General features: G+C 42.2%; 1 protein-coding gene across 2 annotated transcripts in view; it reads right to left on the reverse strand.

The window, feature by feature from the left end:
- The window catches only part of FBXO11 (F-box protein 11), a 68,309-nt gene extending 50,898 nt beyond the window's left edge, over positions 1–17,411 (reverse strand). Inside the window, exon 1 of one of the 2 annotated variants that reach the window (XM_081854613.1) lies at positions 16,571–17,411. In XM_081854613.1, coding sequence (XP_081710739.1) covers positions 16,571–16,808 — 238 coding nt within the window. In that variant the 5' untranslated portion in view covers positions 16,809–17,411. The remainder of the gene's footprint in view (positions 1–16,570) is intronic. The other variant, XM_081854612.1, reaches the window with a different exon arrangement.
- Positions 17,412–17,461: the final 50 nt, after the last annotated feature.

Consider the following 17,461-nt stretch of genomic DNA (forward strand, 5'->3'; position numbering starts at 1 on the left):
GGATTTAAGGAAGCAAATGGCCTGAATATCGTTGTCTATCCCAAACACCAACTAAACTACCAAACGAGCCCTTTGCCCCAAAATAAAATAAAAATCCCTTAGGTACTAGTTATGGTTTCTTCAAGTTTAGCTCTTATAAAAATCAAGAATAATCAGCTCTGACCAATCTTTTCACTGAAGGCTACAAAAGGCAATATTATGTGGTCTTTCCCACAGGACAGTCTAACAGATATATTCATTTTTTGCTAAATGCTGTGCATTAAATGTTTATGCAATAAACATTTAACTAAATATGAATACATGGAACTTCATATACATTAGAAACTGTATGTTGAATTATCATCTAGAGCAGTGATTATCAACCAGTGTGCCGTGACACCCTAGCGTGCCTTGAATGATAGGGGTGCCGCGGGTTCATGTTCACCTTTGACCAGTCTCTGCTGGACCAATAAGAATGGGGGCATCCTCTTCCCAGGCCCCTGGGGGGGAGTGTGAGCAGGCACCTCTCTTTGGGGCAGGGGGGTGGCTCAGAGATTGAGGTGGTGGTTGCGATGCCCTGATGGCTCCCAAGAAGACAGGAGAGGAGAAGACGCTGAAGGAACACTCCACAAGGGAGGGGCATTTGAAAAGGGGTGAGAGGCTGCTGGCTCTGCAGGCAACGGGTGACATAACCAGGCTTCTGAGGCTTGGAGTGTGTTTCCCCACAAGGGAGCTACAGAAGGAACGTAGTTGGTCAAGGGAGCTATGGACTCAAAAAGGTTGAAAACTTCTGATCTAGAGTTTCTAATTTAGACAGTGAATATATATTACCATTATTATTAGTTTATTTTTACCTGCCCATCTGGCTGGGTTTCCCTAGCTACTCTGGGCAGCTCCCAACAGAGGACTAAAAACAGAATAAAACTTCAAACATTAAAAGCTTTCCTGAACAGGGCTGCCTTCAGATGTCTCCATCAGTTATTATCCCAATTCAACCTCGAAACTCCTACTTTCATCTTAGGCACCAGGCATTTTTTTTACATAGTGCACACACACATTGTGATTCGCGATACAGTGGTACCTCGGGTTAAGTACTTAATTCGTTCTGGAGGTCCGTTCTTAACCTGAAACTGTTCTTAACCAGAAGCACCACTTTAGCTAATGGGGTCTCCTGCTGCTGCCGTGCCGCCGGAGCACGATTTCTGTTCTCATCCTGAAGCAAAGTTCTTAACACGAGGTACTATTTCTGGGTTAGCGGAGTCAGAAACCTGAAGCGTATGTAACCTGAGGTACCACTGTATAGGGTTAGCGGAGTCAGAAACCTGAAGCGTATGTAACCTGAAGCGTATGTAACCTGAAGTACCACTGTATAGTGCCACGTTGAATATTATGAAACCGTTACCATGATGCTGACATCAAACCAGTTTTGGACAATGTATTGATACATCACCCAGCCCAATTATAAAGACGAAGTTCCACACAAAACAGAACAAAAATCCAAAATAATAATAATCAGCAAATACTAAATTGCAGTTCAAGATTGAAAGGAAGTTCTTCACTCTGAGTAAGGACCGGTCACACTGCTACTCACTCTTTTGCTATGCCACCTTAAGATGTAACTGTAAAGGTGGAGTTAAATGCATTGATTAGAAAGGCTGGCCCACTACTGCCATATACTTCCCTGCTTCACAGATTTGTAATGCAATGCTTTCTGTGCATACACTGAGTTCTATGAAGCTTACTCCCATATAAGCAAGACTGGAGTCTAATATGGAAATTTGAAACATGCAGTTAAGTGGCCATTTCTCAGCAACACAAAAAACACAGAAAAGTGACACCAAACAGCAAATCCTAAGTAGTACTAAGTAGTGTTAGAAACTGGGATAGAAAAGCCAGGAGCCAAATGGCTTCTGGGACCTGGGTTGTGGGCGCCAAAACAGAATGTCTAGTCACCACGGGAGGTGAGGGGTCGGCAATACTTTTTATTTATTATTTTGATAAGCATTAATTAATACGCAATTCACTCATGTGACACATTGTTAATATCACATTTTTAGCAGAAATTGATAGGTGTTTACAATAAAAATGTTGGTACTATACTTCAGTTTTCAAAACACTTTATTGTTAAACTCTTTAACATATTGTCTATCCTTAACATATACTTTGAGGCATCAAAGAACATACATTCCAGGAATCCTTGAGTGTCAACCAGGCACAAAAAATGGCACCCAGACTTTTTGAGGCGCTCGCGAATGGAGAATCTTTTGGCGAAAAATGTGCCTGGCGCCCTGCTAACTCTGAGTAGTACCATTCCTTCTCATGTTTCTGATGAATGCCCAAACACCAAAATGGATAATATACTACTGTCATCAGCCATGGACTCACTCATCCATTTTGCAGCATTTGTTCAAGTTAGCAAACCACAACTTCAAGTCTAAAAATGTTGAGCCCAACAAGTAATGCCCATGGTTACAAAACATCACTGCAAGTACTTCCAGAGTTCCTAAATGTAAGATGGTGCACATAAGCTTTTTTTTTTTTTTTTCCAGAAAAGGGACACTTTCAAAATAAATCAAATAAAGGTTCCTAACAGGTTTATAAGAGATTTGAAGTAAAAAGAGATTGTTTAATTTTCTTTGTAAATTTGAAGCAGCCCAGGGAACTGTAGAGGCCACAACACACTCAACTGAGCTGGTTTCATGGGTTCTGATTTAAATAATATTATTTTAAGCATTGTTTTTAACCTGCTGTGCATACCATGTTAATTTTGTTAATCCTGTACAACCTATCAATCCCTGCAGCCAGGCACTGCCACAATTCCAACTGCATGTTCAGAGATACAAATATATTAACTACATAAACATTTGAGACCAAAAATATATGCTATGCAGAAGGCATCTCTCTCTTTGGTTAAATACACTGAGGCTTTAGTCTGAAACACGCTTTCTGTTGTGTATTCCCCAGGCATAGCCAACATGGTGCCCTCTAGATGTGTTGGACTCCAACCCCCATCAGTCCCAGCCAGCACTGCCAATGGTAGAAGATTATGGGAGAAGTAGTTCAGAACATCTGGAGGGATGCAGATTCCCCAGTATACCCCACTGAACACAGCAGCCCTAACTCTGAAAAGTCAAGCATTATTATTCTGCAAAACATTTTAACTAAGCATAATCTCTAGAATCTTCCTTCATAATTAAGGAGCACACTAGAATTATTTAAGGAAGTATATTGACAACCTTCTCTGTTTTTTGTTGCTCATACCTTCGTAAGTCATCCATCAACGCCCATTCACAAATGCTGAAATTTAACTGCATAGAAGTTTGTGTTTTTCCATGAACTAGAGAGTACATTTCCATGGACGTAATGGAACCAAATACCCATTATTAGAGATCTAGATGAATCAGTTCTCCAGGAAAAGAACTATGCAAAAATCATTATTTCTTTTACAATCTGAGCTTTAGGGAAACACACATTTGCCTCAGCAGGCAGTGAAAATACAGTTTCCAGCAACATCTCCCATAATCAGTCCTTCTGAGACGGAACCCTACCATCACTAAAGTCATTTGCGATGCAATCATTTTTTGCCTGCCACAGAAAAACTACAAGTTTCTAAAAAGCATATGAAGAACAGACTTCCAAGTTCAGAATATAATCAATACACAAAAACAATCCAATTAGACCCCCTCCCCCCATAATAAAGACAGTCCAGTGCTGCGATACATTGCCATTAAAAATGTGCTTTCATAAAAATCAGAGTCTGAGGGGGCTTTCTGACGATCTGTTGCAGCCTTCCCCAACAGAGGATCCCAGATGCTGTTGCATTACAAGAACCATTGGCTAGGACTGACTGGGACACTGCAACCCAATATCATCAGTGCCCAAGACTGAGGAAGCCTAGTCCTATTCCTGATGGAAACAGGAAAACCAGAATTTCAAATGGACTTTTAAAAACCATGATGTCCAACTTATTCAGTAATTTACATGTCAATACTGAAAATAATGAAACTTTTCCAACTCTAAAATATAATTCTACCTTAGCATAAATCTGTTCACGTTTAACACATTTATATCCAATACAAAATTTGGGCAACAAAACTGTTCAAAGCTGTTCTATAAAACATTGCTCAGAGGCATAAGTCTACAACAGAATGAAAGACTATGAGAACATGCACTCCTAGATGCTGCTGCCCAATGGGAAATGGAGCACTTTTAGGAAGCAGAATCCAGTGCTCTTTCCCCATCTTTCCTGAGGGAAGGTCAGGTTGGGAAGGTCAAAGGGATGGAAAGCACCTTTGGATGGCTCATATAACATGTTTCCCTGCCCACCTTTCCAGGTCTTACATAGGAAAGGCCAGCAGGTGGAAAGAGGTTACCAGTTTTGCCCTGCACAGACAAGGCTCTTTGAGGACCTTCACTGTGCCACTGCAAAATAATCCCCATCCTTTCTCCAAACTTTGGAGTTGAAAGGCTCTTTATGTGCTTCCCACAGGCACCTGGTTGTCTACTGTGAGAACAGAATGCTGGATTAGATGGGCATACATCCAGCAGGGCTCTTCTTAAATTAATATGACTGCATGACAGATTCAAAATATGCATTGAGTTTTTCCAGTCTCTGTTGACAAAAAAGTCTGTGCTCCTGGAAAGTAGCTCTTGAAGGGTAACCTCTCCATACAAGAACATCATTTAGGGCAACGTGAGAGGTTACAGGTAGAAAAGGAAACCTAGAAACTCATGCTCCTCTGGTATAAGCACTTCCCACTTGTAAACAGAGTGGGAGAATACTTTGCCAACCCTATTCTTTGAGTTGAAAATGCTCAGTTAGAAGACAAGCCTGTTAAGTTTTAAATTTCTTGATAAAAATCAAAGCACTTTAAACAAGTTTCCATATTGATGCAGTCTGGTAAACTTAAACATGTAAAGGTTTCTAAACAGCTGAAATTAGCTGAAACTTGTGCAACAGTCTATACTCAAAAGGAACAAGCAACTCAACTACTATTAATGACTAGAGTATCTAATTGCTATGATTATATTGGCTACAGTCAGTCTTGCCCCATCTGAGCTACTAATTATGACAGATATAATTCAACCAGTCATCACCACTCTCTTAATATTCATCTGTATGCTACAATTCTATTGGTTACAATAAATCAGTGGCAAAAGGAGACTAAGTGAAGGGGATATTGATCTCAAGAATTGTCATTGTTAGATTACATTGCTTGTCACTGTTGCAGTAACTAAAGTTTCCAAGGCCACATTCTGGCTTGGATAACAGCATGTTCATGGTTCCTCATGTTATGCTGCCTTGGAAGCAATACATGTTGAATCAACATAGCTAAGAACAATTAACAGTAATACAAGAAATCTCAAGCCATACATTTACTAACTCCTCCCAAGCCACTCTTGGCATAGCACCAGTAGTTTCATGGTTACATTCCTGTAACCCAGTATTGATTTGTTAAGTACAATTTGGCTGCTTTACTCAGACCAACTAAGTCATGATTCCACTCACTATAATCATGAGTTATAACAAATCGTCACAGGCAGCAGAAGAGTAAGTATTTTCAATACCAAAAGCATGCATTTTTAAATTTGAAAATATATCAACTGCATTATTACATTTATATAGCTATAAGCCTCAATTACTACTTTCTTCTATCTCTATATTTTTAGCAGCTTTAAGTAACATCTAGAACAGCTTAAATAGATAATGTCAAATCAACCAAATCTATGAAAAGAAACATACAGCACTGCTCTGACACAATACACAGCACTGAAGGTTACCGGCTTCTTTAATTTATGCGCTGCTTCACATTATGATTCCAGCATTCAAGTCTGTACATGTGATATTGCACCCATGGCTCACGCACACTCCCCCACTGCACTTAGAAACTTCTTAAACTGGAGTCTATGCATGTAACTCCCTAAGTGAGTAGGCATTACAGTGGTACTTTGGTTTACGAACTTAATCCATTCCGGAAGTCCGTTCTTAAACCAAAGCATTCTGAAACCAAGGCGTGCTTTCCCATAGCAGCGGCGGACTCAATTTACAAATGGAACACACTCAACAGGAAGCGAAACACATTCTTATTCCAAGGCAAAGTTCACAAACCAAAACACCTACTTCGGGTTTGCAGCGTTCTTAATCCAAGTTGTTCATAAACTAAGCTGTTCTTAAACCAAGGGTGCCACAATACTCATATGGTCCTCCAAGTTTTCTCCACAATGGACAGAAAGGTCAAATAGGCTAGAGATTCTTAAGGAATTTGATCTTTGAATTTGATTCCAGCATGAATTGAGCTAATCTGTACCTCTGAAGAATACTATGTAGTCCAGAACTTTGTTGTACATTGGCTTTCACACTTCCCAAATGTTCTGACTTAGTTTTCAATGCAAGGCATATCTTCAGAGAAAATAAGTGTAGAAATGCCTATTGAAGTAGATTTTTTTCCTGCACACACAAGATGTAACAGACTTATGGGTGAACATTTATAAATGTGACACAGATCAGAAATCAGACTGCTTCATTCATTATTAAGTAGGGCTTATGTATAAAGTAATCTATGCATATAACTTCCAATTCAAACTAACGTTTCCATGCCTAGTGTGGAAGACACACCTAACGCTTGTTGTAACTGTGCAAAAAAAATAATCAGTCCTCCACCAGCAATGTAGGTCTGCCTACCTTCTCAACTGGAAGTAAATCACTCTACATCAATGACTGGTCCCAAGATATTTTAGTATTTAAAGTAGGGAATCCAAATGACACCAGCCACATCCTGCTCAGTAACGTGAGACGTAAGCCACCAAGAAATTACCTTGAGCAATTACAATTTGAATGGGGCTTAAGATAATTTCCTATTAAATTATGCCCCAAGGTTGGATCTGCTGACCTTTGCAGCACCAAAATCTGCTCCTTTATGATAACCTAGTTCTGAATATCATAAAGATCCAAGATCTTCATTGTTAATTACTGTAGGGATGGATCATTGGAAGACAATGAACATCACATCAGAGGATGGGAAGGACTTTCCATCCCAACCCCCAAAAAACAACAACCCCGTATCACCAATCTGCTCTAGATTCCTCCAACCATTTGAAGCAGATTGTTTGTTGCAAGCAGGGCATTTGCACTAGTGGAAGTATGTTACGAAGGCAGAACATTACAATAGGATATCACTATTGTACTTTAATGAGCTAAAATCATTCCAGTTATATCAGCATGATTAAAATACACTTTAATAACACAAAATGCATCTACCATTTCATTTTATACTATGTTTTTATAATACTATTAATGAAGTGCTGTATGTGACCAGTTTATGTTTATTCTTACTGTATATCAATATAATAACCTGTTGATTCCCCCCCCCCCATATTCTCCTGTGGAGAAAGAATGCATCCATTTTTAAATATGGTACCTCCGATGCCTGAAAAAAGAACACATCAATTCTTCCTTATTACAGCAAATTATCTACTTTTCCAGCACAATCCTACTCGACCTGTCTGTCATCCTGAGTACAGTACCTTTATATTGATGCTGGGCTAGTATTCTATTTGTTCATTTGTTCCCTCTGAGGTTCCCAGTGAGTTCTGTTGCTGCTTGGTTGCCATGTTTGTAGACCTGCTCTGACATCTTGCCATGGAAACAGTTCATAGGATGCAGACTCAGGCAGAGAGTTGCATCAGGGGATGGGGGTACTTTCTTCATAAGCATACAAAGGGATGTATTGAGGGGGGCAACTGTCTGTCTCTCACACAAATTTTCTCATTCTCATTGTGTGTGTGTGTGTGTGTGTGTGTACAGACAGAGAAATGCAGTATGAGAAATTATTGTGAATTCAAGTTGACATCCCAATCTTGACCATAACTGCTAACATAGCCTCTACCAATGTCCTTCCAAAACTATGTTCTATTTCAGCCTCTGCAAGATCTTTGTAGGTAGAACCTTACACAGGTGGTACAATCAGGGCTCAATAAAACACAGCCAAAAATGTTGCATAATATAGAAATTTCACTGTGTTCAAAGCACATTTAGTATTGCAGCCAAAGTCTAACATATACAGAACTAGCAAAATGTATATGATGGTGAAACATCAAGCCTACTTCCGAAGGCAATTCTAAAAATGGTAATTTCCTATTAAGCCTACATGCAGTTGTTTTCCATATGGAAATCTCTAATCCTAGACTAATAATAATAATTATAATTATACTCTGCAGATCTGGCTGGGTTTTCCCAGCCACTCTGGGCAGCTTACAGCATATATAAAAATGTATTGTACTTTCTATACAAGACTGAATTCTCAAAACATCTGATAAGCTGCTGGTAAAAATAAATCAAGAACTGCTACACAAATGAAACCTGCATAATTACTTTCAAAGCATTGCACAAGAGCTAATCTTAACTGGCCACAAATTTGAAGTACTGGATTCATTCATGAGTGAGAGTCAAGAACCCTGTTTTCTTTTAAAACCCACACCTCATCTTGTTCACTGAGACACAAATAGACAAAAAACTTGTTTCTTAAAAATAAAACTTTTCAAAAAGATCTGCTTCCTATATGAGGGCACCTTTAAAAACAAATTGGAAACCTTTCAATCAATCAAGCTGGTCAATCAACTAGACACTGCGGCTCTAACTTTATCATCTTCTTTCTCCTTTTAACAAAAGTACAAATTTGGCCAGAATTTCAACTAAACAGAACAGTAGTTTTCAAATTATGTTCCAGGAAACCTTGGAGTTCCTTAGAAACTTTTCAGAGATCCTACCTACAAGATGATCCCTAGTGGTATAAAAGCTTCCCTGAAAGACTGCCTAATACTGATGCTATCTTTCTCTACAATGTGTAAATGCATGAGTGTGTTTCTGAGCACACACTCAAGAGCAGTTTGTACACAGACCTAACCAGTAACCTAACTGAACTAAATGTACACCCAAGAATATGATAATAGTCAACAGGTGAGAACTCCCAAGAGGCAAAGTGTCTGGAATCTACTGGAGTAGAAGACTGCATCCCAAGACTAACCGAAGCTAGTTCAAGTGCTACAAGTGCACATTACCATGTACTAGGAAAAACTGACCACATCAATAAATCCCAAAACCTGTCATCTTAGTATCTTCCTGCAACTCCAATATACTGTGATTTTAACATTGTATAAGCGCAATATAATATTCCACACCCTAAACTAAGTTAGCTTTGTCCAACCACTATTTGCTAGTTCAGCAAATATTGGAAACAGGCTGGCTAAAGACTATAAAATATTATAGACACATTTAAAAATATCTACCTAATGGAATCCAACACCCTTATATTGACAGCTTTACCTTCCAAAAGTAATATACAAAATCCTGTTTCGGCTGATGATAAGGACATTTCAGCAGAAACAGGACCGCATCCCCAACCTGTAACTGTTCTGAATTAAAGTTTATCCTCTCAGTTCACATTTTTGCTCTATGCCACTGTATTTATTCATTGTTCCACCTGGCATGTTGGAAGTCCTCTTTAAAACATAACTATATTTAAAATTAAATGTGTGGTGGAAAAAAAATGCAGTTTGTCTACATATATTTGAGAATGATATGTGAGTACAAGTAGTATCACCAGGTTATATATTAAAGACATACCTCATAAAATCAAACAGAAAATGTCAATATTTGTTTCGAAAATAAGCAAGTAGTGTCTCACCATCAAGGACACAGGCAGCAAACTTCAGTACTTTCCAGCTTTTCTGTAGCTAAAACTAAGCAGATATGACCACAGCTACTTTACAGAGGTCATCCCAGTTTATGAGACGCCATGATGTCACACAGCACAGTGTCAATCTATCAAACAAAATGGTCAGTGCTAGGAGACAAAAATATCTACAAACCAGCACATGCCACACATTGTATAGGCACACACACAAAATAAAAACAAGCAGTGAGCAGCAAAGTGGCCTCATAAATTTCCAACTCAGGATCAGGTATATAAAATTATCAGGATAGATATGGGATCTAGACCCATGACAAATGCTTTAATTAGAACTAAGTCCATGGAGTTTCTTGAATGTGTGGAAGACATTTCCATATGAAAAAATGTGGACCTCCTATATCTGCCAGTTCTCTCATACAACATTCTGGAGTGTCTCCGTAGGCTCAACTCTTTGGCAGGATTGAGCAATTGCAGTAGGAAGGGTGTAGGAATTTACAATACTTTGAATACAAACTATCATTAATGCAGCTTTCTTAATTTAAAAATGTTTCCCAAAAAAATGAAAATCAGTATTATATTATGAGAAATAGAATGACATACCTAACACCTTGCTTTCCCAAGAAATACCGTATTTTTCACCCTATAGGACACACTTTTTCCCCTCCAAAAATGAAGGGGAAATGTGTGTGCGTCCTATGGGGCAAATGCAGGCTTTCGCTGAAGCCTGGAGAGCGAGAGGGGTCGGCGCGCACCGACCCCTCTCGCTTTCCAGGCTTCAGGAAGCTATCCTCAAGTCTTGCAAGCCCGGCGGGAGGTCCCGCAGGCTCGCAAGGCTTGCGGGCAGCAGCCTGCAGCCAAAAGCTCCGGGGACAGCGGGGAGGCGCAGTGCTGCCACCCCGCTATTCCTCGACCTGGTTTGGAGGCTGGCGGGGGGGGGAGAAGCAAGCTTGCTCCCCCCCCCCGCCAGCCCCACAAGCTCGGGGGATAGCGGGGAGGCGGAGCGCCGCCACCCTGCTATTCTCCGACTTGATCTGGAGGCTGGCGGGGGGGGGGGGAGCAAGCTTGCTTCTCCCCCCCGCCAGCCCCACAAACTCAGGGGACAGCGGGGCAAGCCGCTGCCCCACGGAGGCTAGAGAGGCTGTCCCTGAAGGCAGAAGAGGGAGACGGAGCGCTCCATCTCCCTCTTCTAGCTTGGGGATGGCTGCGCAAACCTGGGGGGGGGAATAATTTTTCCCCCCTTGATTTCCCCCCCAAAAAACTAGGTGCGTCCTATGGGCTGGTGCGTCCTATAGGGCGAAAAATACGGTAATTCCTTAAGAATAATTCATACAACTTACAAGTAACACATATATGCATGTTAGTAGCCTATACACACACACTACTGTATATTCATTAGGCAGTTGAATGAAATACACCTTAGTTTTAAGTCACATGTTGATTAGTTCTGCACAAGGCCTGCTGCCTATAATAATTTTAAAAGTGCCAGTATTGTGTTTTTCACCTTTTTAAAAATGAAACATGTAGTCAATAAATCTGGTGGGATGAAGAGAGATTATCCAATTTAGCATGGGCAATACAGATATAGAAGCAGATTTCTGTGCTTAGTTCTTGGAAACACTGTTTGCAGGAGATTGTGAGGTTTTCTGGTAAAGTTTGGAAACCAAACAGAATTTGCCTTTACCTCCCCTGCAGTGACTGGAACAGAAGACACAAGCTTTACATGCCAGTGGCTACTGGGAATCTGGATTCTTGCACACTTACATACAAACGAGTGCTGTGTGTGGTCTCATGTAGCTGGATCATAATAGCGGCACTGAACACACATCTGGTTCTAGCCACTGGATCAAGTCCACATGTATAGCACAAGATGGTCACCTTTTCTACAGTATGTGGAAGCATGTCTTCACCTAAACAGATTATTGCTGTTGGGATAGCTCGGTTGGTACAGCATGAAACTCAATCTCAAGGTTGTGGGTTCAAGTCCCACATTGGGCAAAAGATTCCTGCATTGCAGTGGGTTGGACAAGATGACCCTCACCGTCCCTTCCAACTCTACAGTTCTATGATTCTATTATAAAGGTGACAGCACTAACTAATATGATTAGTAAACTACCCTGCCATAAACAAGCAGCATTAACCATGCATAGTGGAGAAGGTGTATCTAGCAATCTGGCACACAGTCTTAAGTAGACTTCAATTTCAAATACATTGTTGATGCCAGTATTCAGCACATGCCTTCTCATTAATTAACTCTGGATTCATGTCCGATGTGTGGTAAATGTGACACATATGAAAGGTAAGGATGAATATTTCTGACCTTCAGTAAAGTCCACCACATATCTGCAGTATTTACAAATTAGTCCACATGAACTCAACTATATAGTAGAAGCAACAGTGAACAAGGTGCATCAGGCCAGACTATCCCACATATCCTTACAAAACTAAAGACAATTAGCAAGTTACTGTTATATTGAGACATACAATTCATACAAAGAGTTTGTGTTTTTTACTAGATCATTTGCTTAGTCATCCAAAAGCAATTCTTGAAGTCTATACTCATTGTAAATAACATCCTTGATGGTATAATTACATAAGAATCAATTTTAAGAAATTAACCAGAGAAGTCAGATCACACAACTGTTTTTAAATCAATGTTAAAAGGCCTAATTTAAAAATCAATCCATATTCTATTCCCAATATCACCCTAATTCAGCTGAACGGATCCATGTGTGGAAGCAAGATCCTGAATGTATGTTGCTTGCTGGATCAGGAACTATGAACACAAAAGTCCACAACAGAATGTGTATCCATCTATCCCCAATGCATTGCTTGCAATGTTATTACATTCTTTTGTAACAAGTTATATATAAAAACTGCTTAAGTCACAACTAGGTCTGAATTAGGTAGAATACATAGACTGGGGTTCAGCAGGTATCATTTGCCAATTTTAATTATTGTCATGATAATGCTTTTACTATAAATCCCTAAAATGGAATTATACAATATACTACAGGAGACAAAACTATGTACAGTGGTACCTCAGGTTAAGCACTTAATTCGTTCCGGAGGTCTGTACTTAACCTGAAACTGTTCTTAACCTGAAGAACCACTTTAGCTAATGGGGCCTCCTGCTGCCACTGCACCGCCTCTGCACAATTTCTGTTCTCATCCTGAAGCAAAGTTCTTAACCTGAGGTACTATTTCTAGGTTAGCAGAGTATGTAACCCAAGGTACCACTGTATATTAACTTGAACATATTTCCAAGAGATAAAAATCTAGCATTCAGTCTAAGAGCCATATTTCTAGGATAGCACTAGAAAGCACCATAGTCAGGATACAAATATACAGACAATACTGATGGCTAAATAACTGGGTCTGGTGACTAACACCTGGGTTATTTCACTAAGCAGTGAGTTTCTCTTCCAAATTGGCTCCTAAATTTTGCCCTCCCTCAAAAAAGAAGTTGATCTTGTAGTAAAACATTGTAGCACTTCAACTGGAAAGCCAGAACCTTTTTAGAAATATCATAAAACTAATTTGAAAATAACTCAGCTGAAGTGAATAGCACAGATAGATATAAATTCAGTACTGCACGATTCACTTCCTGTTTTGTACAGTACTGAGGATTGATTCACACAACTGCATTTTCCCCAATACTTGTAGACTTTTCTTGTCTGCTCTGATTGCATGCTTGCACAAATTTGTTCACCATGTGCACAAACCACTGGCATTTCTACAATGAACAGTGCATGTATAAGCACACCTCATGACAGAGATGCTTGGAAGCAGTGCTCTTGTTGAAGAAATACACATTACAATTTGAACATTCAAATCAAGCAGGCAAAAAGTATACAGATCTTAAACAAGTCTAAATTTGTTATCATATGACTTATCCCTAGAATTCACATTTTTAAACCTAGAGTGCTATTATACTCATTGCCTCATCTAATAGGTCTCTACTGTACTTCTGTTTATCTTTCTAAAGTAATTCCTAGTATCTTACATATGAAGGGACTTACTGTATTTTCTCAATTGTTTTATAAGGTTTATTCTAAATACAAAATAGATACATATTGCAAAGAGCAGTTATACCCTTGGTACCTTAAAGTCTTGTTTGTTTGATTGACCTGCCTGTGTGACCATGGAAGGCCAATGACTTTGGGTCTTCAATCTTAAACACTTAGAATTAATACTCTTCTCTTAGTGCCATTTACTTCTGAATAATCAGGCTTATTATCCCAATTTAAAAGATACTTGAATCTTAGAACACCCAGAAGAGATCCAAAATTAAGGAAGAACAGATGAATATATATTTTTTAAATGGTCAATTTATTAAGATCACATTGAGGAAAGATATTACCACTGACCTTTAAAAGTCTGAGTAAAAAAACTCAAGCACACCTTCATAAATATACTTTCCTTGGTGTTTCACATGAGTAAAGAACTGGAGGAAATTTTCAGGCTCAAAAATCTGTCAGCCACCCTAATAATTATTATATTTAATATGTAAACACGAAAGGGCTTATCATTTATTTGGCTGCAGAACATCTCCTGCTGAGATTAACTATATGTCTTCTTAGTTGTCAAGTGAATATTTATATTATGCACAAACATCTCAATCCTAAAATTTTGTATTAAAATGAATGATATCCAGAGGTAAGAAATTAGTACTAGCAGAATAATTAAGCCTGGTCTGGTGATTAACACTGAGAACATTTATGTTGTTTTGTTTTCATGTTTTACATTTATAAGCCACTTCTGATGGACATTGCCCCCAAAGCAGCCTAGAAATATTTTAAAATGAAAACTTCCAGTTCAGTAATTAATAGAAGTATTCAACAGCAATCTTCCCTTTACATTTTCCTCACCTGTCACAAAACCTTGCTCAACTATGTAGAAATTGTCAACACATAAGCTCATAATTAAAAAACCTCCATGCACATGTAACACAAGAGGGCAAAAATGTACAATACAGTACATACAAAAGGAGGAAGTGAACTCCTTAAAAAAAAAAAAAAGCATGATCAGTAATTATGTAAGTGATGTGAGAAAGATTTTTAATGGTTTACACAAAAGCCATAATTGGGCATAGGACATCACATCCTCTGAAAATACACAGCTATGTGGTTTGGGCAACATTCTTGTGTTGACCAATTGGGTGGGGGGGAGGAAAGCCATGGAGGAAAGAAAGAATTAAAAGCGTTTCAGCAGGTTACTGTCCCTTTGTTTAATGAGTTAATGGAAGCCCGTTTTATCTTTTTTTTAAAAAAAACACCAAAAACTCTTTGAGTTTCAATGCAGTTCTTAAGACTACAACATTTCCCCCTCTAACGTATTATCCCCACACTCTCAAACAAAAGACAACAACGGCTATGGGTGTTTTTGTTAAACGTCTTAACCACCGTACCACAAGTCATTCTCCTTTTATCATGCGATAGGTGCGACACCGGCGCATAAAAAATAAAAAAAAAAATCCAACCCACCAGATAATAAATGCAAAATGTCTCCTTCGATCCCACCCCTGTTCTTCTCCTTTAGAAAATAACCCTGCGACGACAGCACACCAACACAGGGAGAGAACCCCAGCCAATTAATATGGCAACAGTTATGCAGCTGAGCGAGCGATCACCCTCCCCGCCGCGGGCCGCCCAGTAACAGAAACCCCCAAGACCCTGTTTTTATTTATTTGCACGATGAGCGTTTAAAGCCTCCATTACGGGAAAAGGAAGGAAAGAAAACAGGGGAGGAGGGGAGGAGGAAGAAGAAGAAGAGGAGGAGGATTCCCTACCACGACTACATTCCCAGTTCTTTCAGACAATGGTGCTTCCCTGACTACCTCCAATCTGACAACATTTTTACACTAGGCCCAGGACCCAGCACGCACAGGCAGGGAAGCGAAACCTTCGCACGCGCGAGAAAAGGAGAAGGCTCCTCGGCTGCCAGCCGCAGCAGCCTGACACCAGGAGCAAATATTTGTGGGTTTTTATTTAGGGCGGTGGGTGAACGGGGTGGCGGTGGTGGAGGGGAGAGAACAGGCGGAGGGGGGCGGGCGGAGGAGACAGGAGGCAGATAAATAAATGGCCGATGATCTACCCGGACAGAAAACGGTCTGCGATTCCTCTCCTCGCTGCTGTGCTACCCCACCGAACAACACCCCCTCCGCGCACACACACACACACAAACCCTCCCGATCTCGCTCTCGCTCTCTCTTTTTTCCTCCGGGCCCCGGGTAACCAAAGCCACACTGAATGCAAACTGCGCAGCAAAAACACTGGGGCAGGGCGAGGGAGGGAGGGAGGGAGAGGAAGAGGAGGGGGGGGGGAGAAAGAGCAGTTCTTGTCTCCATGAGACACCATTACAAAAAGAGGGAGAGAAAAGAGGGGGAAAGAGGGAGGGAGGCAAGCAAGCAAGCAGGGGGTGGGGGCTGCGAGGAAGAGTTGGGAGGGGACCGAGAGAATAAAAGGAAAGGTGTCAACACAAGTTACTGGGATACACGCCGTGTCCCGGACACGGGGGTGCGGGGGGGGGGGTGGAAGGGAAGTGGTCTCCCCACCCTGTGGCCAAAAAAGAGAGAGAGAGAGAGAGATCCTGGGCCTCTCTTCTCTCCCCCCTCCCTCAGAGGGGAACCGAAAGGGGGCGCTATGCTCTCGGACCCCCCCCACTTCCCTACCTGAGAGGAACCCACAACGAGCTTATTTTTTAAAAAGGCACCCAGCCCACCCACAAACCCCCAATAGGGCCCGAGCCAAACAAAGCGCGGCCTGTACGCCTTGAAAGGAGAGGGAAGGGTGGGGGGAACAGCGTTGCCTCGCAGTTATATGAGGGGGGACCCCCCCCACCCGGTTCCCCTCCCCCCACACACCCGCTGCCCCCCCCCACCGTACCCACCCCCGGCCTCTTACCCCTTTCCCCAGCGGCGACGGCGGCGGCTGCGGCGGCGGCAGCAGCGGCGGCGTTGTTGTTCCTCTCCGGCGGTGGCGGCGGTGGCGGCGGCGGCAGTTGCAGTGGCTGCTGCTGCTGCTGCTGAGGCGGCTGAGCGGGAGGAGGCGGCGGCGGCGGAGGCGGCGGCGGCGGCTGCTGCACCGGGCGCGGCCTGGACACTCGCCTGGGTCTCCTGTTGGCGGCTCGGACCGAGTTCATTTGCCGGCTCGGGCGGGGGGAGGAGAGGGGGTCGCTCCTCCGGGCTCCGGTACTCGGGGTGGGTAGGGGGGGAGGAGGGGGGAGAGGAAAGGAAGGGGCGAGGGAGCCCCCCCGCCGGCTGAGGGGAACCGGCCCGACTGAGAGCGCGCTCTCTCTCGGTGGGAAAGAAGGAGCCTCCTCCTTGCTTCTCCTCAGTCGCCGCTCAGGTCGCTCCTCCGCCGGCGGCGGTTAACGAGGTTGCGAGAGGGGGGGGGGAGATGCTCGTGCCGCTGGTGACCCCCCCTTCTCCTCCTTCCTCCTCCTCGTTCCCCTCGCGAGCGCGCGCTTTCCCCTCCCTCCCCCTTCCCCCAGCCTCAAATATCGCCGCTTTCGTGCCCCCCCGTCTCTCTCTCTCTCGAGGGAGTCGCCCACAGCTCCCCCTGGCCCGGCTTCGGCTTAAGCCCGTCGCCGCTCCGTGGCAGGAGGAGCCATTGACACTGCCAGGGAGAGAGAGAGAAGGAGGGAGGGGGGGAAAAAAGGCAGGCAAGCAAGGCAAGGCAAACTCCCCCCCACCCTCAACCCCGGCGCGCGCGCGCCTTCCTCCTCTCTCTGCTCCCCCCTCCCTTATTCCCTTCTCTCCTCACTCACCGCACATTATACACACACACACATAT

Source organism: Podarcis erhardii, assembly GCF_964252035.2.
Source record: "Podarcis erhardii genome assembly, chromosome: 3".
Lineage (NCBI taxonomy): Eukaryota > Metazoa > Chordata > Lepidosauria > Squamata > Lacertidae > Podarcis > Podarcis erhardii.